Source organism: Nymphalis io, chromosome 23 (genome assembly GCF_905147045.1).
Source record: "Nymphalis io chromosome 23, ilAglIoxx1.1, whole genome shotgun sequence".
Taxonomy (NCBI): Eukaryota; Metazoa; Arthropoda; class Insecta; order Lepidoptera; family Nymphalidae; genus Nymphalis; species Nymphalis io.
Window position 1 is genome coordinate 5,457,306 of NC_065910.1, and position 28,000 is coordinate 5,485,305.

Here is a 28,000-nt window from a genome sequence, read left to right on the forward strand (position 1 = left end):
AGAACGGCTGCAAAATATAGCCATAAGATTTATTTTTGGCCTGCGAAAGTTTGATCATGTCTCTGAGTATCGGTCTCAGTTAAAATGGCTACCAATCAGACTACGAAGAAATCTACACGCCTTATCTCTTCTCTACTCTATTATTTATATCGATCACACACCATCTTACCTTAAAGAACGCTTTAAATTTCTTGGTTGCGACAGCGCACACAACCTGCGTTCTTCGGATGATAATAAACTAGTTACCCCCTGCAGCCGGACACAAACCTACAGTAACTCTTTTACTGCAAAAACCATCAAACTTTGGAATGCACTACCTACAGATATTCGGCAGTCGAATTCATTGAGTATTTTTAAATACCGCTTGAAAAGCTATTATTTGTCCATTTCCAAGTAAGGTATGTATGTATGTATGAAATAGTATGTGGTTTATAATTTATCTATATATAATTTTATATAATATGTATAATTATATATAATATGTATATGCTAAATGATAATTATATATATATATATTTTATTTGTATGAATGTATATGTGTATGTGTGTGTATGTATGTATGTATATGTGGTTAGTGGGATGTAGATATGTGTAGTCTATTAAATATTTAGTATCTCCTTTTTATATGTAAATGCACTTACCTGTTCTCTTACAAAATTCTTTCACCAAAGGTTGTCTGTTAGAGATCGCTATAAGCGATAAGACCGCCTTTGCGCACCATTTTTTATTTTCTTTTTCTTTGATTGTTTCCTACTTCTCTCATTTTATGTATATGTTGTGCAAAAAGTGTTAAATAAATAAATAAATAAATTGAATAAACATTTCAAATTAGTCATTTAGTTCATGATTAATTTGAAACGATGAACAGTTTACAACGATAGGATTTATTATTCAATAACACAAATTAAAAAAACTCATTTATTACTTATCGTTATATCGTTCGAGTTAGCATTTTATTCTATCGCCAAATAAATTTCATTTTTTTATTATATTATTTTGTTGTGACTCCTTTTGTTTAATTATGAGCAAAACTGATAGCAAACAGTATAATTACTATTTTATTTAGCAACAGCATCGTGATTCATGTAAGACTGTCTGAAAATTAAATAAAGCATGCTTAGTAAGAGAAATCAATGCTAAATAAACATTCGCATCACGTTCGAGATTGTGAAACGAACAAGTCGTTTCATATCCTTCTCGATTTCCATATGTAATTTTAAGAAGAGTACGAATTCGTAAACATTAATGTTTGAATTATGGGGAAATTTTACTTTATCATAATTCATATTAATAGTATGAAGAGGTGTTTGTTTATTTATTTTTTTAGATTTTATACTAAAAGTTTGTGCCTGTTTTCTTATTAAATTAGATCAAATAACAATCGAATCGTTTAAACCTTCTAAACCATTTATCAAAACTTAAAAATTTGTCAATACCTAAATTAATTTGTATATATATCGTTATTGTTTTTTGGAATTTAACACGGTTCGTCGTGCTATCGAACAAAATTCCAAATGAGTATATGACGTATGGGGGGAGGCTTTCGTCTAGCAGTGGACGGCAAAAAGGCTGAAAAAAAAAAATGACGTATCTGCTACTTTGAAATCGAAATGAGGACGATATTTGTAAAATGTAAGTACTTAAATAAATATTGAAATACTTAATTTCTCGTCAAAGAAATACTGCATTGAGTTTTTTAAACTGTAGACGAAAATAGAAACAATGAATTGTTCGTACCCGTTCCACGAAATTTCTTTCTTTCGTCTCATTATTGTATTCAAAAAATCACATCGCGAGGGAATGTTGCTAATTAACCCTGTTAAGTACACAAATTTGAAATTCATATTGTAAAGTCTGCGGCTCTGACGACTGAAAATCAAAAGAAATCCCTCATCTCGCATATACCATTAAAATTTAAGCATTTTAACGAACGTGAAAATGGTATGGAAGAATTTTCATCGCATTAAGAAACATGTATTTATTTTAAAATACGTGTAAATTTACTTATCCAAATTACGTTTTGTATGTTCTCAATGTCAAATAAGTGGTTAGAACGATGGCCGAGTGGTTAGAACGCGTGAATCTTATCCGATGATCGTGGGTTCAAACCCGGGCAAGCACCGCTGTATTTTCATATGCTTAATTTGTGATTATAATTCATCTCGTGCTTAACAGCGAAGGAAAACATCGTAAGGAAACCTGCATGTGTCTAATTTTATTGAAATTTTGCCACATGTGTAGAATACACATTGGAGCAGCGTGGTGGAATAAGCTCCAAAATCTTCTCCTCAAAACTGAGAGGAGGCCTTAGCCCAGCACTGGGACATTAACAGGCTGTTACTGTAATATCAAATAAATTACCAAAATGAGGTAAAATATGAATAATTTATTTTGAAATATATATTTCTATAACAAACGTATACATAATATATTTAGGTTCACTAAGCTTTTCTAAAACGTCAATATAAACATTGATTGTTAAGTTTCTGTTGTGAATGAGCTTGACATCTTTCGGCCTTACTTACTCGTACAAGCGATTGCAGCTGTTTCGTAAAAGACTTATTTTCTCTTTCTGTCATTATTGATTTGACATTCGAAAGGAGAAAACACAGTATTATTTAAATAATCACCCGCTAAACAACGTTTATAAGTAAGCTGTTAATTATTTAAAGTCCATAGTAACATAGTAGTATTGTTGTGTTCCGGTTTGAAGGGTGAGTGAGCCAGTGTAATTACAGGCACAAGGGACATAAAATCTTAGTTCCCAAGGTTGGTGGCGCATTGGCTATAAGCGATGGTTGACATTTCTTAGAATGCCAATGTCTAAGGGCGTTTGGTGACCACTTACCATCAGGTTGCCCATATGCTCGTCCACCTTCCTATTCTATAAAAAAAAAAAAAAACGGCGAACCTGCGACATTTATATAGCAAAGTAGTAAGGACTGAGCTATTAACTATTTTATTTTGATTTTAGACCCAATTTAAAGGAATAGGAGGTTGTATGATTAATGCGTATAGATTTTTTAATTTTTTAAATTTTTTAGGCTTGTGCTTCAAGGTGGTGGTAGGGCTTTGTGCAAGCTCGTCTGGGTAGGTACCACCCACTCATCAGATATTCTACCGCAAAACAGCAATACTTGATATTGTTGTGTTCCGGTTTGAAGGGTGAGTGAGCCAGTGTAATTACAGGCACAAGGGACATAAAATCTTAGTTCCCAAGGTTGGTGGCGCATTGGCTATAAGCGATGGTTGACATTTCTTACAATGCCAATGTCTAAGGGCGTTTGGTGACCACTTACCTTTTTTTTTTTTTTCATATTCGCCGGGAGGGCAAATGACTCTACTCCACCTGATGGTAAGTGGTAGTAGAGTCCAAACGCGACGACGGCCAGTACAGACGGGAAAAACGTTCTGCACTAGCCGCCTTCGCCTTGCCGGCCCGCAAGATGCCTCTTCACGCCTCGTTTGAAGGAACCCGGGTTGTAAGAGGAGGGGAACACGTGAGCTGGTAAGGAATTCCATTTTTTGGAAGTGCGACAAAGAAAGGAGTTGCCAAATTTCTTTGTTCGCGATGGAATTGATGTCACAGTTAGGCGGTGATATCGAGAACTAGCTCGCGTGGACTTAAGAAGGAAGAGGGAAGCAGGAATTAGAGAGAATAATTCCTCAGAGCACTCGCCGTGATACAGTCCATAGAAAGCGCTCAGTGCTGCTATCTCACGAGGCAATTGTAAAGGTTCAAGGGCGTTTGTGACCTTTACGTCGCCAATAATGCGTACGGCACGTCGCTGCAACCGGTCCAAGGCCTCAAGTAGGTACTTAGCGGAACCATCCCAAAGGTGCGAGCAATATTCCACGCAAGACCGTACCTGTGTTTTGTACAGCAGGCATAGTTGTTGTGGCGTGAAAAAGCGCCGCACCTTGTTCAGAACTCCGAGTTTCCGTGAAGCTGTTTTTATAACAGCCTCGATGTAATCCCTTGGACTAAGGTCGCAGCGAACGTCAATTCCCAGCATGGCGATTTTGCTTTGCATCACTAGCGGAGTACCACAGAGGGACGGAAGAGGGGAAAATGTTGACTTTTTCGCCGTGAGAGCGCATACCTGTGTTTTCTTGGCATTAAACTCAACAAGATTATCAGAGCCCCATTTGGCGATGAGCTCTAACGTCCTATCGAGTTCAATGACAAGATCCTTCCGTCTCTCCTCAATTTCCGCTCGCCCAGCCACTGCGCGTCCGTGGTATCCACCATGCACTGTACTATCGTCTGCATAGCAATGTATGCTCCCAAGAGAGAGCATATCATTGATATGCAAAAGAAAGAGTGTCGGAGATAGCACAGATCCCTGGGGGACCCCAGCATTCACTACATAAAATTGTGAAGCGCAACCATCAACTAAAACACGAAGGCTACGCTTGTGTAGAAAGCTGGCAATCCAGGTGCATAGCTGAGCAGGCAGACCATATGCCGGCAGCTTGGAGAGAAGACTTCTGTGCCAGACCCTGTCGAAAGCCTTGGAGATATCGAGGCTGACAGCCAACGATTCTCCATGCTTGTCGATAGCTTCACCCCAGAGGTGTGTTACGTACGCTAGAAGATCACCTGTGGACTGTTTTGGTCGAAACCCGTACTGACGATCATTAATTAGACAGTGATCTTCTAGGTAATGGATCAGTTGGTTGTTTAAAATCCGTTCCATCACCTTACAAAGTACTGAGGTGATAGCTATTGGCCGATAATTTGCCGGGTCAGACCGATCCCCTTTTTTGGGAACCGCTTGCACATTAGCTCTTCTCCAAGCCTCCGGCACACTTCCCGAAGAGAGAGAAAGTTGGAACAGGCGCGTTAACACAGGAGACAGCTCCGCTGCGCACTTCTTCAGCACTATGGCTGGTATTCCATCGGGACCGCTAGCTTTCCGTACATCAAGTGATTGCAGCTCCGCACGCACATCACGTTGCCTGATTTTAATGTCAGGCATCGTATGGCCACATGCAGGTATTGTAGGTGGCAGTGCACTACAATCATCGATGACGGAATTGTCGGCAAAGAGTTTAGCCAGGAGATCAGCTTGCTCTTGCGGACTGTGAGCTAGCGATCCGTCCGGATTTCTGAGCGGTGGCAGCGAAGGTTGGCAGAAATTGTTTTGCACAGACTTGGTCAGACGCCAGAAGCTACGGGAGCCCCTAGGATGCGAAACAAGGTCATGACCAATCTGTACAATGCGCTGTGCATCCGCTCTCGTGTATGACTTTCTACAGGACTTGGAATTTTTATTATAGTTTGCTTTCAGTGAGTCAATGTTAGATGCCCCGCTAATGCAGCCGTTGATCCACTTGCGATATGCCGCCTGCTTAGCTGATACAGCATCGGCACATTCACGAGTGAACCAACGGTTACGCGTACCCCTATTGATGAGATCTGAGCTAGGAATGTAGTATTCCATTCCTAACATGATCTCATCAGCAACAGCAGCGGCACTAGCTGTCGGGTCATTCCCACTGAAGCAACGTTCCTTCCAAGGGACCGACGCATAGTAATCGCGCATACCGTCCCAATCCGCCGACTTATAGTGCCAAACGCGACGTTTGCATACCGCTAGTGGCGGCAGCTTGGCCTGTGGCACTCTGGTAGAAATAAGGCTGTGATCCGAAGAGCCAAGAGGAGCCTGAACCACAACCTGATATTCCACCGGGTGAGAAGTCAGCAGAAGGTCCAGTAGAGAAGGTGCTTGCCCATCAATGTCTGGGATCCTGGTGGGCTGATCAACCAGTTGGGTCAAGTCATGTGTGAGAGCAAAAGCATGAGCAGTCCTTCCAGCATGGTCAGTTTTGAGGGATTTCAACCAGGATTCGTGGTGAGCATTAAAATCCCCCAAAAACACCAATTCCGCGTTAGGAAATTGCTCTTGCGCAGCATCTGCCACCCGACTAAGATGGTCAAATAATCGGCTTGTCTCCAAGTCACCATTGTGGGATCTGTAGAGGCACACGTAGACTCGGCTCTGGCGAACCAGGTCCACACGTACCACCAACATGGAGAAGGAGGGGTCCTCCAAGCAGCGCAGTCGGTGATAGCAAACATCCGTCCTGACGAACAAGCATACTCCGGCTTTCGCTTTGAAGGATTCTTCAAGCGTGTAGCCGGGATAATTAAGGTAGCTGGTATCGGCAGGACGGAGTATTTGTGTCTCCGTGAGAAACAACATTGCTGGCCGTGCTGTCTCGAGATGGTGGTGGACAGCGTTGAGGTTAGTGTGGAGTCCTTGGATGTTAGAGAACTCGACCTCAAACAGCGAGGGTATGGTGGGGGTGTGCACCGCTGTACGACCGTTATTTCTGTTTTGTTGCGCCATTTGGGAAAAATGAAATGGAAAAGAGACGTGAAGCGAGCGATGTATTGCCACGATAGGGATGGGCAAAGTGTGGAGGCGTGTTTCCCCAAGTGGTTGCCAAAAGGAAAAATACACTGACCCGCCGGACGGAAGGGCCTCCGAACCCCCCCGGAAGTGGCCGCCGGGACCCCACCTACCGGTCACCAACCGGCACGACGGTCCACCCCGAGATTATGCGTGGCCTGGTGGGGCAGCCTCATGAGCTGGTTAGGGACGCTCGGGCCCCTGTACTATGCCACGGGTGGCCAGCGGAACAGCCGTTTCTTCGGGTCTCCCTGACCGGCAGGTCAATACAGTTTCCCCCGGCATTGGTTCAACACCCGTCTCCAATTGGACCAACACCCATCGCGGCAATACTCGCTCGGGCTCTGGTTGTACGCTGGCTGACCTCGAAACGCGGCTGCAAGCCACCTCACGAGTTTTTCACCATGCGTACGGTGGTAACAAGCCAGGCGGATGTTAGCATCCTACCACCAGATGACCATCAGGTGGCCCATATGCTCGTCCACCTTCCTATTCTATATAAAAAAAAAGGTCTGCCTTTTGAAATCTCTGTTGAACCAGATGTCACTGATTATTTTTCCTAATCGATATGATTTGGAAAACTTCAAGAAGCTTATGCTTTCTCTCCGTTATGCATATTATGAGCGGTGGTTTTCATTTTCTAACAGGTAAGCTTCTAGCTATAAAAAGTAGTATATACTAAAATCAAGTAAATATGCATTTTTTAATATAAGTATAAGTGCACTCTTCCATAATTCTACAGTAATGTAAAAATATATGCTTATAAAACAAGAATGTATTAGAATAAAAATATTTATTTAAATTTAATATAATAATGTCCTCCAGACCGATGTCAGCCACGGCGGCCAATCTCAAGAGATTAGTCAACTGTATGAACAGTGCACAAGTGTGTGCGCGAACACAGGTGCGCTCTGTTCCCTAGCTCTCATAATCCGATGGGACGGCAATCCAACACGATCGACTCCGTTCACCGTTCAAGCGCAGGACCAACGGCTTTACGTGTTTCAAATTTCTGCGCTGTCTGAAATTTAATATAGTGTTTATTTAAACACTGGTTTTATGTTAATGTTTCTCGACAAGTCGTCCGCTGTATAAATTTCTCAAGTCTCCGAGCAAAATAATCGCGTTCTCGCTTCCTTTACATAATTTAATAGATCTGTATTTTGTACAGAGGTGCCTAGATCGTCGTCACTAGCTTTTAAACTTGTATTCGTAGTTTGTTCCATATAAAAAATCCATTAACTCTTTTTTAAATATTATGATGTCACAAAAGTACCATTTCTACAAAATGAAAAATAGCCACTGTACAAATCATGACCGGAAATAGTATTATATACACTTCGACTTCTTCTATATATATATTTGTTTCATTTACAAAGGTCTTATTCTGTTTCAGGATTCATCGTGGTTGCGTGTTGGAGCGCTTCACAAACAGGTGTTTATTATGTATATTTAAATAAGAATTTGTTTTACGATGTATTTAATATTTTAACACATAAAGTAAACTATAATACTTAAAGATTTGAATTTGGAGGCGAGTTTCACATCGTAATGTAGATGCGCTATAAGAAATAATTATGCACCGAATTGTGGAGCGAAGCAATAATGCTCATATCGTTTCTCGAATGAATCGCAATTCCAATTAGTGTTAACTATATTGGAACTTTTAAATTTTTTAAATACATTTATTAAGAAACATTATTCGCACTATACAATTAATATAAAAACCCGAACATTTTTTTTTCAATATTGTTAGTTATTTTGTGTTAATACTTAGTAATATAAAAGATGCCAATTGCTTATATTATCTCGTGAGGGGTACACCTCAGCGTAGATTGTGATATATTTTTACCATCAAATCAATTCTGCCTCCCTGATGGACGCAAATTTACCGAACCGGATTTCGGATTTAAGTGAGTTTGCTGACGAAAGCGTGTGGAATATTTTAGATAGAATGTGTAAAAATGAAGTAAGATTTGCTAAAGGATACGCATATAAATATTATTTTTCTTTGAGTGATTCGTTTGTTGTTGTGAATAAAAATTTTGAAATCAAAGAACTTGCGAAGTTGAATTATTCAAATTCGTTCGAGTGTCTTGTGTCGTTTAACTAACTTAAATAATTTTTTCTACAATTTTAAGTATAATGATTCATATTATAAATAGGTTAGAACGCGTGAATCTTAACTGATGATAGTGGGTTCAAATCTGGGCAAGGACCACTGAATTTTTATGTGCTTAATTTGTGTTTATATTATAAGTTATCTCGTGCTTGACGGTGAAGGAAAACATCGTGAAGAATTTGTCTGATTTCATTGAAATTCTGCCACATGTGTTCCACTAACCCGCATTGGAGTAGCGTGGTGGAATAAGCTCCAAACATTCTCAAAAAAGGAGTAGAGGCCTTAGCCCAGCAGTTAGACATTTACAGGCTGTTACTTACAAACTATAAGTATCTGTAGTAATAGAGAATAAATGATAGGGCTTAGCAGCTACCGCTTATAAATATGACCAATGATCAGTGCTTGTCTATGTGACCAATCCCCTTACTTGTATAGCATTTGCACCAATACCTTCCTAAAAAAAATGACAGTTGTGGGACAGCGAAATAGATGAGTGTTGAAAAAAATATAATTAATTATAAAGAAATATAAAAAAATATGTTTTCCTTTTCTTATTATTACGATTACATAGATTATACAGTACATGCGCCACGTTCTCTACTCCATCGAACGTACAATAAAATAGAGGACGGTGGCATAGATCGAGTATAACGGCATGAGAGAACGTCATGCCAAAAGTTTTCTTTTATTCTTTTGCCGTCACGGCATACAAGTCGCTCCTACAAGGCATATGCAATGCTCCTACAGGCCTTTACTTTACGATGTTGTACACATTTTCTTTACAATAAACTTATTCACTAGCAAATTACAATTTGGAAATATTTATATCGTCTATTTGTTAAATATTCTCGCTTCGAGTTACGGGGAGTATTTGAGTCTATTAAGATACGTGGTCGGAATAGAGATCATTAATCCTTTGTTACTCTTTCGAAAGCCTTTTCAAATATGTTTCTTTTATTTCAAAAGGAAATAGATTTCTCAATCGTCTTTCACTATTTTTAAGAATTAAAAACGTACAGTTGATATATATATGATTCTATTTTTAAATATTTTTAACATTGAAATAGAATTTAAAATGTATCTATTGTTAGACATCAATGTTCGTTGTATGATTTTTGTAAAAATGATTTTGGTTGAACTTTTTACAGTGTCTAAGGGTGCAGAATAGTATCAAATGACCTATTATTTTGGACGTTAGATTTGAAGGCAAAAATAAATGGATGCATGTTCGGATTTAAATTCACTATATTTAGCTAAGATACTTTATAAAGAAACCAGTGCATATCTGAATAAAAAAACAATATAGGTAATATTTAATTTTATGTATTTCTAAAGTTTTTTTTTCATATTTGACTAGAGTATCGATTTAACGGGAACACTAACGGTCATCTTACTATGATTGTTACATACATCGGAAAAATAAACAATATCAATTACCTTAAATAAGGTATAAATAAACTTCTCCTCTAAAGGAGAGGAGTGCTTACTGTCAGCTGTCACTTTACTTTTTGAAACAGCAATAAACAGTTTATTAGAAATAATCTCTGTAAAAGTAAACTCCAAAGTTGTGCTGTAAAGTGACGTCGCTAGAAGTTCAAAGAGGTTTAACTCCAGCCTCTTGTAACACGTGCATTGCTTACCAAATGTCACTCCAACGGTGACTGCGTTTGATCCTCTTTGAAAGTTACAAGCAACACGAAATTTTCTTGCATGTAAACATTGTCGCTTTATATACGAGTAGAAAATATTAATAGTTTTGATTTTAACTGTTGATATGAAATAATTTCTGGAAATAATTTCGCTTATGCTTAAATGTGTGTCTGTAAAAATTATTTGTCACGTAGTATCACAGTTTCAATTGGCAAATATGATAAAATTCTAATTATTTGTTGTTAAAGGTTTTTTTTGGGTGTTGTAAGTGCCAACTATTTTTTTTTAAAGTATAGGTAGGTGGACGAACATTAGGGCCACCTGATGGTAAGAGGTCACCAACGCCCATAGACATTAACATTGTAAGAAATTTTAACCATCGCATACATCGCCAATGCGCCACCAACCTTGGGAACTAAGATGTTATGTTCCTTGTGCCTGTAATTACACTGATGTTATCTGATGAGTGGGTGAGTGCCTACCCAGACGAGCTTGCACAAAGACCGGTGAAACTCATTCATATGATGGTAGTTAATCAACTGAAAGCATTGCAAGCATATAATTATATTTATAATATAAATTACTATGAAATATAAATAAGTTTCAAGTCTCATAGAGGGTATGAGGTATTGGACAAAATCTGTTTTTTTTTATATGCGCCGGGATGGCAAATGAATCTACTCCACCTGATAGTAAGTGGTAGTAGAGTCCAAACGCGACGACGGCCAGTACAGGTGGGAAAAACGTTCTGCACTAGCCGCCTTCGCCTTGCCGGCCCGCAAGATGCCTGTTCACGCCTCATTTGAAGGAACCCGGGTTGTAAGAGGAGGGGAACACGTGAGCTGGTAAGGAATTCCAGTTTTTGGAAGTGCGACAAAGAAAGGAGTGGCCAAATTTCTTTGTTCGCGATGGAATTGATGTCACAGTTAGGCGGTGACATCGAGAACCAGCTCGCGTGGACTTAAGAAGGAAGGGGGAAGCAGGAATTAGAGAGAATAATTCCTCAGAGCACTCGTCGTGATACAGTCGATAGAAAGCGCTCAGTGCTGCTATCTCGCGACGCAATTGTAAAGGTTCAAGGGTGTTTGTGACCTTTACGTCACCAATAATGCGTACTGCACGTCGCTGCAACCGGTCCAAGGCATCCAGTAGGTACTTAGCGGAGCCATCCCAAAGGTGCGAGCAATATTCAACGCAAGACCGTACCTGTGTTTTGTTTAACAGGCACAGTTGTTGTGGCGTGAAAAAATGCCGCACCTTGTTCAGAACTCCGAGTTTCCGTGAAGCTGTTTTTATAACAGCCTCGATGTAATCCCTTGGACTAAGGTCGCAGCGAACGTCAATCCCCAGCATGGCGATTTTGCTTTGCATCACCAGCGGAGTACCACAGAGGGAGGGAAGAGGGGAAAATGGTGACTTTTTCGCTGTGAGAGCGCATACCTGTGTTTTCTTGGCATTAAACTCGACAAGATTATCAGATCCCATTTGGCGATTAGCTCTAACGTCCTATCGAGTTCAATGACAAGATTCTCCCGCCTCTCCTCAGTTTCCGCCCGCCCAGCCACTGCGCGTCCGTGGTATCCACCATACACTGTACTATCGTCTGCATAGCAATGTATGTTCCCAAGAGAGAGAATATCATTGATATGCAAAAGAAAGAGTGTGGGAGATAGCACAGATCCCTGTGGGACCCCAGCATTCACTACATAGAATTGTGAAGCGCAACCATCTACTAAAACACGAAGGCTACGCTTGTGTAGGAAGCTGGCAATCCAGGTGCATAGCTGAGCAGGCAGACCATATGTCGGCAGCTTGGAGAGAAGACTTCTGTGCCAGACCCTGTCGAAAGCCTTGGAGATATCGAGGCTGACAGCCAACGATTCTCCATGCTTGTCGATAGCTCACCCCAGGGGTGTGTTACGTACGCTAGAAGATCACCTGTGGACCGTTTTGGTCGAAATCCGTACTGACGATAATTAATGAAATAGTGATCTTCTAGGTAATGGATCAGTTGGTTGTTTAGAATCCGTTCCATCACCTTACAAAGTACCGAGGTGATAGCTATTGGTCGATAATGATGCCGGATCAGACCGATCCCCTTTTTTGGGAACCGCTTGCACATTAGCTCTTCTCCAAGCTTCCAGCACACATCCTGAAGAGAGAGAAAGTTAGAACAGGCGCGTTAACACAGGAGACAGCTCCGCCGCGCACTTCTTCAGCACTATGGCTGGTATTCCATCGGGACCGCTAGCTTTCCGTATATCAAGTAATTGCAGCTCCGCACGCACATCACGTTGCCTGATTTTGATGTCAGGCATCGTCTGGCCACATGAAGGTATTGTTGGTGGCAGCGCACTCCAATCATCAATCACGGAGTTGTCGGCAAAGAGTTTAGCCAGGAGATCGGCTTTCTCCTGCGGACTGTGAGCTAGCGATCCGTCCGGATTTCTGAGCGGTGGCAGCGAAGGTTGGCAGAAATTGTTTTGCACAGACTTGGTCAGACGCCAGAAGCTACGGGAGCCCCTAGGATGCGAAATAAGGTCATGACCAATCTGTACAATGCGCTGTGCATCCGCTCTCGTGTATGCCTTCCTACAGGACTTGGAATTTTTATTGTAGTTTGCTTTGAGTGAGTCAGTGTTAGATGCCCCGCTAACGCAGCCGTTGATCCACGCGCGATATGCCGCCTGCTTAGATGATACAGCGTCAGCACATTCACGAGTGAACCAACGGTTACGCGTACCCCTACTGATGAGATCTGAGCTAGGAATGTAGTATTCCATTCCTAACATGATCTCATCAGCAACAGCAGCGGCACTAGCTATCGGGTCATTCCCACTGAAGCAACGTTCCTTTTAAGGGACCGACGCATAGTAATCGCGCATACCACACATCGTCCACCCTATTCATAAGAATGGAGCGAAGGACAATGTCAATAACTACAGACCCATTTCATTCCTGACCACTTTTTCTGTACTGGACACCAAACTGTACACCAAAGTACTGGAAAAGATCCTTAATCGTAGGCTTATCTCTTATTTAAACAATTTCGGCATATTGGCTAATAATCAATACGGGTTCAGAACTAGCAGAACCACGGAAGATGCCGTAATGAGTATGATTAACGACACGGTCCAAAACATTTATAATAATAAGAACACCATTGGCATTTTTCTGGACTTGTCGAAAGCATTCGACACCGTTTCTATACCTTTATTACTACAGAAATTGGATAGAATTGGTGTCAGAGGATTGGCCTTAAGTATCTTCGAAAGTTATCTTAGCGAACGGACTCAATATGTCTCTATAAATAATCAAGTAAGTGATGAGGAAGATCTTTTCAATGGTGTTCCTCAAGGCAACGTTCTAGGGCCGACTTTATTCCTGGTCTACATTAATGATCTGTGCAAGCTTAAATTACCAAACTGCAAAATCGTAACATATGCCGACGACACCTCACTAATTGTCTATGGTAAGAATTGGTCAGATGCTCGAAATAAGGCAGAATTGGCTCTTGCTATCGTAATGAACTGGCTGTCCTGTAACTTATTGACTCTTAATATAGATAAAACGCATTATATGACTTTTGGCTCCAGCTATACTTTACCGGCTACGTCATTTCCTGTAGTCGCTCATAATTGTTCTGAATACCAGGTTCCTTGCAACTGTAATAACATCTCTTGCACTAAGACCATTAAGTATCTCGGAGTAACAATAGATGAAAGGCTAAATTGGAATGATCACATTCAATCTGTAATTTCACGTATAAGGAAAATAATGTATGTATTTAGATATCTTAGTGCATCTGTTTGTTTCCAGACTTTAAAAACTGTATATTACGCACTTGTGCAATCTAATATCACTTACTGTATCACATCGTGGGGAGGTGCTGTTAAGATCAATATACTTCGATTAGAGAGAGCACAAAGACTTTTATTAAAACTTATGATCTCTCAGCCTATCCTTTTCCCTACAATTGAACTATATAAATCTTGTAAAGTTCTCACAGTGCGTCAACTGTATATACTGCAAACAATTCTTCGGAAGTATAAAAATATTCCCTATAATAAGTTTGTATCTAACAAACGCAGAAGTGATAGGGTTTGCCAGACCATTCCATTTAAATCAGCGATGGCAAGTCACCAATACAATTATTAGAGCTGAATTTTATATAATAGAATAAATAAGAAGAACAATATTTTCTCACTTACGACTTACAAGTGTAAAATTCAAATGACAAACTGGCTTCTCAATTTGGGCTATGATGAGACTGAATCATTACTAATACGATCAATATAACATTGACCTAACCTATTCTTTCTTCCTTCCCCATCCCTTCCTTATAGTATATATATTTAGATGTATATATTTATATAGTATATTTTGTTAAATTAAATGATATTTGATTGTTATGTTTATAATGAACAAATAATAAACAAATGTGCTGTCGAATTGGAGGGCGATAGTAGCTACGACACAGTTTTATACTAATGTAGTTCCTATAGTATTTATTGTTTAAGATATGTATAATTAGTTCAAAATAAATAAATAAAATAATTATCGTCCCAATCTGCCGACTTATAGTGCCAAACACGACGTTTGCATACGGCTGATGGCGGCAGCTTGGTCTGTGGCACTTTGGTAGATATAAGGCCGTGATCGGAAGAACCAAGTGGAGCTTGAACCACAACCTGATATTCCACCGGGTGAGAAGTCAGCAGAAGATCTAGTAGAGAAGGCGTTTGCCCATCAATGAAAAAGAGGCGTGAAGCGAGCGACGTATTGCCACGATAGGGGTAGGCAAAGTATAGAGGCATGTTTCCCCAAATGATTGCCAAAAGGGAAAATATACTGATCCGCCGGACGGAAGGGCCCCCGAACCCCCCCGGAAGTGGCCGCCGGGACCCCACCTTCCGGTCACCAACCGGCACGACGGTCCATCCCGAGATTATGCGTGGCCTGGTGGGGCAGCCTCGTGAGCTGGTTAGGCACGCTCGGGCCCCTGTACTATGCCACGGGCGGCCAGCGGAACAGCCGTTTCTTCGGGTCTCCCTGTCCGGCAGGTCAATACAGTTTCCCCCGGCATTGGTTCAACAGCCGTCTCCACTGGACCAACACCCATCGCGGCAATACTCGCTCGGGCACTGGCTGTACGCTGGCTGACCTCGAAACGCGGCTGCAAGCCACTTCACGAGTTTTTCACCATGCGTACGGTGGTAACAAGCCAGGCGGATGTTAGCATCCTACCACCAGATGAGCAGATGGTCGCTCAGATATCCCTTAGTCGCCTCTTACGACACCCATGGGAAAGAGAGGGGCAGTGAAATGTATTCTTTCTCCGTCACTGCACGGATAAAAGGTTTAAGTGTATTTCAGTGATAAGGTCCGCTTACTATTACTACTTGTTCATTTTGATAAATAAATAAATGGCAAATCTGAAGAAGGACTTTGAAATAAAGAAGTCCTTTAATATTATAATTTTTAAGTCCATAAATTTTATATACATGTTCATTATTTGAGTTATTATCATCATACTTCGTATTAACTCATCCATTAACACGAGGAAAGTTTCAATTCAATGAGAACGAATTTTCAGTAAATACTCTGTGACCGGTTACCTGACGCATTCCCTCTAGCGACAAAATTATTCAGAGTAAATTTAGTTGAGATATTGTTTTGGTTGAAGTAATTATTTTTGATGATTGTAGGTATATTCATATAAATGAGACATGTTCTACAACAAAAATGTTAAAAGTATTTAGGCTGCAGTCAGCCTATGTGGCAAATGGTCTACAAACGTCCATAGATATTGGCACTTTAAGAAATATTAACCGTTTCTTGCAACGTTAATACGTCACCAACCTATAGAACTAACATGTCATTTGTCCTTTGTGTCTGTAGTTACACCGGCTCGGTCACCATTAAAACCGGAATACAACAATACTAAGTATTGTTTGTTTCTATTATTGTTTATAATAATGATAACAATTAAAAGGAAAGACACAGTTAACATTTATTAAATAAATGGTCCAATACTGAGCAAGACACCGTTTGTTTTTTGCTGCCGAATAATTGTTATATAAATACTAATTAAGCTCATGAAAACTAACTGGTGCTTCCTGGATTTAAACCCACGGTCTTTAGTTATGATAAATCTGATTATTTAGTTTAATGAGGGATTTTTTTTCGCATTTGGAAGGAAGTTACAATCAAATTTATCACTTGAAGACGAGTGACAGTATCAGCATATGAGACGATTTACAATTTGACCAGCCATTAGATTACAAATCCAAGTCCTGGGTTCCAACACCAGGTATGGCCTATATATAGTAGACGACACTGAACTATACCGGATATAAATGTTGGGCTTGAGAGTCTTCATCAAAAACGGAGGTCCTCTTATTACACGGTCCACGCTGGGGCCCCACTTATGGAGCGTGTTTCACCATCTGAAGGACGGTGATTAAGCTCCAGATGAGGCATCTGCTATCCTTCCAAACATGGATCGCTTGCGATGGTCACAGAGAGTTATAGCGGTGAGAGTTGAGCGCGGATATTGTACGGTGCCGTAAACAGAGAAAAAGACGGCCTATCTATACAGCTTAAATGTCAAACAAATATATATAATTGACAGATATTTTCATGTGCACAAGTCCAATCTCATATAAAATCTCGTTACCTTGTTGTGAATACCTCTAGCTGAAAACTGTCTGAAACTTAGCAATATTTTTCATATGCTATGCGACACATTTGCTCTGGGCCAACAATACGTTGATGTTTCTTATGCTAGCACTTTTCTATATTTATAATAAATAATGATCAAATGATGTTTGAAACTTGTACATTTAAAGTTAAAGTATCCGTAGAGATAAAGATTTCTATAACTAAATTGTAAATGTATACATTTTTAATTATTTATTTTAAGAAAAATAGCTGGGCTAAGAAGCGGCAGGTAATGAGATTTACCTCTGTGGCTTTAGCTGCCCTAACTCTCTTGGTTATTTTGAGCCTTATAAAAAATATGATAATATCCTGTTTTAATTACGTTTATTTGAGCCTTACTAGTAAAGTCACCCACTTAGACTTGCAAATGTAAATACAAGGAACTAATTTAGAATTATTATGACTTACATTTGGCAAAAAACATTTGCCAACAAAAAAGGCTATGAGGTTGTTCGATCATCGAAGCTTACATTTATGGAACACAGTAACTATTTTTAGTTTTTATTTGTATTTATTTAAGGCTTTAATATAAATAAAAATACTTCCATAGTCTGCTAAAAATAAATGGAATAAAGAATTCAAAGTTTTTAGACCAATTAAATAATTTAATACTTAATAACTAATCTATTTAATACAAATAAGTGGTAGATATAGGTGGTCCATACCATTGAGGTGGTCGGTAGGGAGCCGACGGTGGAGTGCCATCATTGTGGCGGAGGAGCCGTGGATACGGCGGAACACACGCGCGTAGAGTGCCCGGCTTGGGCGGAGCCTCGCGCGGTCCTATCCACGGCCGTAGGTGGAGACCTGTCGCTTCCGGCCGTCGTCGAGAAGATGGCCGGAAGCGAAGAGATCTGGGCGGCAGTGTCCCGGTTCAGCGCATGCGTCATGTCGCAAAAGGAGGAGGCAGAGCGGGAGCGGGAGGACGACGTGGACTCGCTCCCGCAACGAAGAAGGAGACCTCTTCGACGGCGACGTGCCTTCGCAGGCCGGACGCTGCCGCAGAGTTAAGGTGTGGTTGGCGGCGGAGTCAGTCTGTTGATCCGCCGCGGGGCTTGAAGCCCTGACGCCCAGCCTCCAGTGGCGGACTCGGGGGAGTCCGTCACGTAACAGGACGGAGGCACAGAGAGGAGGGAGGCGCGCCCTAACATCCTGGCGCGCTCTCGAGATGGGTCGCCTTATGGCGATGACCGCTGGCGGGGTTGCGGTTGTAAGTCACAACGTTCCCGTGACCCCGCCGCCTTGCGGAGAGGCGGAAATCCGGGGAGGTTTTAGTGGGTAGGACGGGGCCTTCTGCCCCGTGAGTCCCACATACCCGTCCCGGTCCCCCCGGACCGGCGGCAGGCGTAAATGCCTTTCCTCCCCGAAAAAAAAAAAAAAAAAAAAAAAAAAAAAAAAAAAAAAAAAAAAAAAAATAAAAAAAAAAAAAAAACCGAAACATCAATACTTTCTGTTTACTTCTGAAATAATAGACAATTATTTATGACGGTATTAATATTTATTTATAGTAGACTGATTTAAACGTTAGAAGCTTTTAAATAATTTTTTATGTTTAATTTATTATTAAAATATTTAATTTACTGTGAAAATATTCAAAATAAAATCTGCTAGAATTTATATCATTATTCTGAATCAAATTAAATTATTTTTTGCAATAAGTAATATTTTATTTGAATTCTGTTAGCAGCGCCACCTTTAAGACTATACTAAAATAATGTTTGTTTTTATAATTTATGTAAATTAAATGAAATAAAATAATTAATAAAAATCTACATTTTCGAATACGTTTTGCCTTTTTATTAACAATAACAATTCACAACAAATTATTAATTTTTATTAACAAAAATCATATATATTCAGTTTAAAATAGCGAGGTATTTTATAAAATAGATGTAACGACATTAACTGTCTGGCATATTTTATATCTTTTATGTAGGATATGATGCAAATAAATGACATCTATCATATTGACAATCTCAAATTTGAGAGAAAGCTATGTATTATACATAAAATGCTTATAAATGTATACAATCAAAATTCTAATACTTATCGTAGTATTTTTTGATCATATAAGTGCCTTGCGTAAGTGTTGTCCTATGTTTATTAATAAACTACGATCGCCTGGCCCGAATTTAATTCATTGCAACTAATTAATTTACTCAAACCTACGAAATACTATTTTGTCTAATTGTGTACGTAACCACAGTTCTATATCCCATTACTTACTGTCCCATTAAAAGACATCGAAACGAATGAATAGAGATCAATCGCAGAGCAACAGCTGACTTGCTTCATTAGACACGGAAATGTTATACAGTCAACTTGCTAAGATTGCTGATGATAATTTTGTGACAGAAAAACCCAATATCGTTTATTGACCAGCATTGATTCGAACCAGGGACATCATTTGCAACTTTATAAGTGCGACATAAAAAACAGAAATATGAAGTATATTTAATTATATTTCGGTTTTTTGTGTAGTAGGCCCTGTTTTTAATTCTATTTGTTTTGTTGTCATTTACGTATTTTTACTAATATTATGTAAATACTATTTAATTAAACAAGTATAATTTCAGTTTTAGATTTAAATTATGATGATAAATCAATAAGTAGATCCGTAAGAGAATCCGGAGATGATGAATTCGAACCTGTTACAGTTCCATCTAAAGATTCAGAAATTATTCCTTATAATTTAAACTGTGATGACTTTACACAATATGCCGTCAACTGTACAGCTGAAGCTGCTTTAATTTATAATTCAAGTAGAATGTCTCCACCTTACCCTGCGAAAGTTAGCGACTGGTGCCGGTTAGTTATCATTTATTTTTCTTTGACCTTTAAGCTAGTGTAAGAATGTATACCGTACATATCCTTCGCAAGGTAAGCGTACATTTTACATATGAATATTATATAAGGACCGTAACTCTGTTAATACTCTCTCGCTCGAGGCACAAAAATTCGCTTATCTGATATGTCAATTTCAAGTTTTAATCCGTTTGCAACCGTATATATTTGTTTTATATTCAAATTCCATATGCGTTTATTGTTTCAAATCTTTTATTTTTTTTTCCATTTTTTTCAATCGTTTTGTTCATTATCATCATCCTTTAAGAACTTAAGTTTTTTCCAAAAAGTAATTGTTTCATTGAACATATATTCATTTAATTATTTAGATAAATAAATATTTGTATACGTGTTATTTAGTAAATAACATTAATATTTATGCTATATATTTACTTGTAACAATATTGTTTTTTGGGTGTGGTTAAAACAGTGGATTTTTCTTCGATAGCAGAAGACGAGCAGAGGTTTTCCACGGCGTGGTTTCGCGGTCATTACCCACCAACAGTAGTTAATTTTAAGGTTACACAGCACACACGCACTTTAGTTAGTTATAGTTTGTAGTAATTGTCTGTTCACTAATTGTAGTAATTTTTATGAAAAATTCGGGAACTAAACGTATATAAAGCAGATAGGAACAAGGATTGAACCTATCGTTTGTGTGCGTATATAATAGTAATATGCGTACGAGTATTATCAATGTAAATTTTATGCGTTATATCTATTATTTATAGGCACTTATTATTCATTACTGTTTATTATTTATTATTTAATTTTATTTATTTATTGAATGGCGCAGTCAATATGTAATACCTTTATTTATTTCCTCAGAGCTATAAGACACCTAACAAATTGTGCTATCAATTGGAACACAGATTGCAAAGACGCTACTGACAGTCATTTTAACGATGAAAGTATCAAAGGCCACATCCACGTCGTCAACAATATTTGTGATGATGAATGGTTTCTCATAAGTAGGTTTGATTTTATTGATTTATCTAATACTGCAAAAATATTTAGTTTTAAATCAAGTAAACCTTATGAAGCCGAGATGGCCTAGTGGTTAGAACGCGTGAATCTTAACCGATGATCGTGAGTTCAAACCCGGGCAAGCACCCCTGAATTTTCATGTACTTAATTTGTGATTATAATCCATCTTGTGCTTGACGGTGAAGGAAAACATCGTGAGGAAACCTGCATGTGTCTAATTTCTTTGAAATTATGTCAATATTTATTGTACCAACCCGCATTGGAGCAACGTGGTGGAATAAGCTCTAAACCTTCTCCTCAAAAAAGGAGGCCTTATCCCAGTGGGACATTTACAGGCTGTTACTGTCAAACCTTATGAATCTAATAAATTAGTTATAAACTCCTTGATCTCGATTTTATTGTTTGTTGCTATCTTCTTTGTCATGTTAGCAGCTATCAAAATCATATATCTAATTAGGGACCATTTTTAAATTTTGATTATGATTATTTTTATAGATCATACAACATATTACAAGACTGTGCCCTCAATATTAATACCTAGGCTCTAATAAAAACATTTCAATTTGAACTCCGTTTTCATAATAAACTGTGTATTTTTATGAAAGAATGTTCAATATTTTTGCATAGTCAAAAATAATTTCCGGTAATTCAGGATTTCGGTTCCCTTAATTTTCCCTTAATTTATTTGATTGACATTTAGGCATTGGTACCGTCACGATCCACGAGTCAGCAGTCTTATTTTTACGAAAAATATGTCAAATTAAAAGCCGGCAAAAAGGGATTTTTTTCTCCTAATTGCCAATTCACCTGATTGTAGTTGTTTCCTTTAAATGAAACGTTTAATGAAATAAAAAAAGTTAATCATTTATAATCGCTGCAAATAATTCAAAATGTTACTTCAATTTCAACTTTAATTTACGCAATTTTTTCGGAATTTTTCAACTTTCAACCACCTTTTTAATATGGGCTAATAAACTTTATACATATTCTAGTTATGGGCAAAATACTACTGTATGAAAAAAACCATTGCCTATTATAAAAATAAGAATAAGAAGACAGAAACTCCACGCTCAAACATTCTAAACATTAATTGAAATCTCTGAATATGTATTAACTAATATAAGCCGTATGGATTATTTTAATCCATGCTTAACTATCTAAAATCGAACATGCTCGAATTTAGGTCCACAAGTTTAGATATTTAATCTGCTCTTATTTGCTATGGTTGATTAGATTTATCTGTATTTTTCTAGTTAGTTTAATTTGGATTCAATAAAAAAGTAGTAATTAAGTTAACCTGGTAATTCTAATTGCTATTTTGCTTATAACTAAATAGTTATCTATCATTATTATTATTATATCTGTTGCTTCAAATACCGTCACCATTATCATAATATCATGGCCTTTCTCCAATTCTTACTAGCAAATCAACAAGATCTTAAATTAACTTCCAGCAAAATGGCTTCAAAACAATGAAAACCTAAGTTCTATGACATTGTTATATTTGTGATTCTGTTTTTAATTTGCTAATACTACAACATTTCAGGATACGATGAGATTGCGCTCTGCGTTGAAAGTTCAACAGATTCTTGGGAAACCTGTTACATTAATTTCAAGAATTCGGTTGAAGAGTATAAGAATACTAGCCAAGAATGGACACATTATGAAGTACATTTTAAGCTATGTTGGTAAGATAAATGTTTTAATTTTGGCTTTTATTGGCTATTATGTAGTTCTGTCTGCGTGTTAGAAGTATTGTTGAGTTAGTAGTGATCCCATTGGTTGGCATCGTGTTCTGTTAAAGGATAGTTTACGTGACTTAGATGAAATAATGTTAAAAATAGAGCAGTATATATGAGTTACTCATTTTGTTAGTGGCTAGAACTAATAAGTGTATTGCTGCAAATCATGAGTGAATGATTGGTCCTGGGTGAATCTCCAGGTTGGGCTATAGGTTATACATTTTTTGTGAAGGATTTCTCATTATCGGTCCAGGTATAAATTTAAAAATTAAAATTGACCCGACCAGAGAAAACATCACATTGTTTCAACAATAATTATCGTTTTAACAAATTCCGGTGAATTATTTTTTAACTTAAAACATTTCATTAGTACAAAAGTTATTTGTTTGTTTAAAATTGGTATTCTTTGTATTTACGTTATGGCCATTCTTTTTAAGATATATGTTCTTATAATATTGTTGATCTGTCTATTTATGCTTATAATAATAGTTAATTTGGCTTATAAAGGATATTTAACGTGGTGATAGAGAGTTGCTGTAAATACATACTTTAAACACACACACATACACACATTGGAAGTTACTTATCTACCGAGCAGCACTATTTATTTATTTAGTTATTTAACTTTTTACCTTTATATTTTTCCTTTTTTTATTGTATTAGGTACGGAGACTGGTAAGTGGGCTACCTGATGATAAGTGGCAACCACTGCCAATAGACGTTGGAACTGTAAGAAATATTAAATGTTTTTACATGGCTATCAATGCGATGCTAACCTAAAATGTTATTTCCCTTGATACAGTTACACACTTGATACAGTTGTGTGTGTTGTTTGACGGTAAAGCAAGAACGGGCTTGAACCAGCGAAAAATGTAGCATATGCTGTTGTTTCATAAACGTTAAGTATAAAGGTGCCAGTGTAATTCGATGCACAATTGTTTATGCACTGCCAATGGAATAGGAATAGTTAGTTCTTAGAGTGTCAATTTATTGAATGTTAATGATAATTTAACCTTATAACTATTGGATGGTACATTTTATCAAAATTTCCTATATCCATTTTAAAAATATCAGTTTTCGTCTTCGCTTGCGTCATAATTCAGAAATGCGAAATACCAAGTTCCAAAGATAGATATCATCCCCGTCAGTTATCATATATGTAGATATTCTAGATATCTAATTCTTAAAATTCCTTCTCACTCTTCTTCTTTTTATACCAATTCTTTCTCTGTCCAAGCAGTTCGCCTATGGAATTCTTTACCACTCCACTTAAGACAATCTCAAACTATTAACACATTTAAAATTCGACTCAAGGCATATTATTTATCTTTATAATTATCAGAGAGTGTTGTTTTATTATCTGCCGCACTTTATTTTTTTTTATTTATTTCATGTCCTTCACCCAAAGGTTGTCTGGAAGAGATCGCTCTTTTAGCGATAAGACCGCCTTTTGTACAAAATAGTTTTCGTTTCTTTTGTGTTTGTGTTTAAAATGGTTTTGTAACTCTTTTGGTGTAAAATAAAGCATATTCTATTCTATTCTATTCTAGATATTTCATGGGTATAAGCTCATAATGAAGTATATATAATCTCTTTTATATACTGTGAATTTAGTTGGTAGTGTCAAAATGCTCGATATCCAAGCTAACAGTATTGACAAACTACAAAATTCTCTTTAGTAAAAACCAATACCGGCATTGAATAAAACATGAGGCCTTTGGTATGATGTTAAATTACAGTAAAGCTTGTTGAATTTTAAAACAGCGGAATTTAAAATTTGTTGAAATATATATTTTTATAATAATAGAGTAACACATGGTGGATCTTAGTCGTTGATAGTGGATTCAAATGCAGCGATCAAGTACCACTGAGTTATCACGTGGTTAATTTTTATTTATACTTTATCTCGTACAAGGCTGCAAAAGGAAACAAAATTATGGAAACATCTGTGTCTAATAAAATACTGTCACTTGTTCAGCACTTAGGAGTGGAATAAATATGAACCGTGCTTACTTACTCGTACTTACTCGTTACTGGTGGTAGGGCTTTGTGCAAGCTCGTCTGGGTAGGTACCACCCACTCATCAGATATTCTACCGCAAAACAGCAATACTTGATATTGTTGTGTTCCGGTTTGAAGGGTGAGTGAGCCAGTGTAATTACAGGCACAAGGGACATAAAATCTTAGTTCCCAAGGTTGGTGGCGCATTGGCTATAAGCGATGGTTGACATTTCTTACAATGCCAATGTCTAAGGGCGGTTGGTGACCACTTACCATCAGGTGGCCCATATGCTCGTCCTCCTTCCTAAAAAAAAAAAAAAAAAAAAAAAAAAAAAAAAAAAAAAAAAAAAAAAAAAAAAAAAAATAATAATATATATATATATATAAATAATCTTTGACGTGGTAAATATTTTTCGGGTTACTAAATTATTTTTATTAAAAAGGTAAAACAAAGGCCTTAAATCAAGATTGCTGTTCTACAGTTCGTTGTTATAAAAAAAATGTTTTGGCAAACTTCTTTAACCATCTCTTGCTGATAAAAACCAAGGACCATACTTATATATACTAACAATTTTTTATTGTATTAGGTACTTAGACTGGTAAGTGGTCACTACCGTCTATAAATATAATCATTGTAAGAAATATTAACTTCTACTTACGCCACCAACCTTGGGAGCTATGATGTTATGTTCCTTGTGCCTGTAATTGTACTTACACAACTTTTTTTTATATATTGTAATTAGTTCTTGTTTATTTTAGCGCAAGATCTCGATTCCGCCGCTGCACTCTGGAATCGCTTTTCATTAAGCCAACTCAATGTACACAAGAACAAGCGGCCACACTCCAGAAGTTCTCAGTTATTGTATCCGAAGGAGGAGTTTATCAGGTGACTATTATTTATAACAAACTTAGTTTCTGTCGGTGAAGGAAAACATCGTGAGGAAACCTGCATGTGTCTAATTTCACTGAAATTCTGCCACATGTGAATTCTACCAACCCGCATTGGAGCAGCGTGGTGGAATAAGCTCCAAACCTTCTCCTCAAAAAAGAGGAGAGGAGGCCTTTAGCCCAGCAGTGGGACATTCACAGGCTGTTACGGTAGTTTCTGTCATTGTCGTCTTATTTCTGACTTTCACATCTCTCTTCCTACCTCAATAAAGTCATCATAGAATTTCCTATTATAATATAACATAAGACAATTATATCTATATATCTGCTTCATGATATTCCCATACTATATGCACACTATATGTGTACATATACACATATACTCATACAACTACGCACACAGACAGCCACTGATAATATCTCTAAGAAGTAGATTTTTTTTTAAATGTTGTCTTTCAAAAAACCAAATTTACGCCAGCGTGGGAAGTAATGCTTGATAAAACTAGATTATGCACTAATTAACAGATCATGCCTTGATTTGTTTTGAAAAATCACAATATTTATTTTTTCAAAAGGTCTATACCCAAAATTGTAATTTGTTTGAATATGTCAAATGATCGGATGTTTAAAAAAAATTGATAAATGTAAAATATAATAAGATATGGGAATAATATAATAGTTATTAGAACTATAACAATATACCAATGGATACAATTTAAAAAGTACACATTATTATTTTTTACTTATGTTAGAAAAGCAGAACTGTTCACATCATGGATTGTCTATAAATAATATTACTGCGAGTATCAAAAACATTATGTTGCTTTTGCCTGTAATAATGCAAGCAATGCAATGAATTGATGTGTGAAGGTAGAAAAAAATATGTGGCCGTCACGGGACTCCAAGCAGCAACCATGTGAAACATTGACATTAATGGTTACTTTGTGAGAGTGAAATAATTACTTGGCGTGTTACTTGGTAGTAGGATTTTCTGCAAGCTTGTCTGTGTACCTACCCACTCATCATATATTCTGCCACCAAATAGTAATACCTCTATTGTTATGTGTCAGTTTGAAATGAGTGAGAGTGTACGAGGGACATAACATCTTAACTCTCATGGCTGGTGGCATTGGCGATGTAAGTAATGGTTAAGATTCTTACAAATCCAATGCCTATGGTCAGTTGAGATAACGTAGCCCAAATAGGCGGCCTATCTGCTAGTCTGCCTACCTAATTAAATTAGTTTAAAATAATAATAGAAAGCCAATGAATAAATATGGAATAAAATAAATAAAAACAGAGTATCGTTAATAAAATAAATATGTATGTAGTATACGCTCCACTGATGGACAAGGTAGGAGGGAGCGTCATGCCGTTTGTCGTCTTAAGCCCTTACTTAGTAACCGACTAAATAGTCGGTCTTACGTCCAAGGCGCGCCAAATAATTGTTTCACGTCAACAACATGCCCAAGTTGTACCCATCTAGACGGGGAATGTGCAACGACTGTAATTCTGCTTAAAGTTGTGTATCTACGTATTACAAAAACAAATATTCACAATGATCTAATTTGAAATGGAATATAACTAAAGATAAATTATTATTTACAGTACTCGTAATTTATCTGTGAGTGCCAAATTTTACCATAATTATTAAAAAGTCTGTATACAATTAATCATACATTTTAACATCGCAGAAAAGCGAGCAGTATCATTTAAAAACATCAAATGATTAAGCGAGTTCCTCATACAGCCATTTCGAATAAATTCATCATAGCTTTTTAGATTAAAGTAAATCTGCGCATAAAGTGACGCTTTTGCGACGAAAATAAAGCAGCTACTATACTTAGTGTACGATATGTACTGTAGGTAAATACCATTTGTAAACTATCCAAGTTAAAAGGACTATTCATACACATTTCGTCTTTGTTGTAAGTTTAAACCCTAATGTTCTAATCCTATATCCTTAGGACTGTGACCGTAACATGATGTACGCAAACTGCCCAGGCGGAGACCCCCGACCAACTAGTACTATGTTGAAACGGCTGATGAGCGCTGAAGCCCACAATAGAGGGCACAAGCTACGTCAAGGAATGGAGACATTTGTTTTTGTTTTCTTATTAAAATTAAATTAAAATATTTTTAATTATTTACGATGTGTGTAATGATACATAAATGTCCCGCTGAGCCTTCTTCTAGAAATCTTCTCATTAGAAGGAAGTATTAAAGCGTAATCTCTCTAAGTTTCCCCAGTGCATGTCAGATATAAATGTGACAGAACTCTTTCTGTGACAAAGTTCTTTTTGACAAGAATATGCTGGTGATATGATTTTTTACTTTATCTGTGAGTCAGTAAAATATCAGTAGCACTTCTTTTGCTTTGTTCTTAAAACTTAAGAATTGAAATAAAAAATATATATATACATCAACAGCCTGCAGGATATTAAATACATAATATTTAAATATATTTATACATCTAAAGCTATACCGTCAAAATGTATTTTGACAGCTTAATACCTAATTAAGCCAATATTTACATAAGGTCCAATACCTTATGTAGATATTGTAGTGTAAATCCCAACTATAAGGAAAATATTCTAGGTAAGTGCTTCTACGAAAAAAAGTGA

At 37.5% G+C, this 28,000-nt stretch overlaps 1 protein-coding gene across 1 annotated transcript; it reads left to right on the forward strand.

The window, feature by feature from the left end:
- The first annotated feature begins 1,610 nt into the window (after positions 1–1,610).
- Positions 1,611–28,000, forward strand: LOC126777454 (uncharacterized). Its single transcript, XM_050500462.1, has 7 exons — positions 1,611–1,632; positions 19,491–19,722; positions 20,587–20,729; positions 22,292–22,433; positions 25,248–25,374; positions 27,344–27,458; positions 27,975–28,000. The coding sequence occupies exons 1-7, from the start codon at positions 1,611–1,613 to the stop codon at positions 27,998–28,000; spliced, it is 807 nt and encodes a 268-aa protein (XP_050356419.1).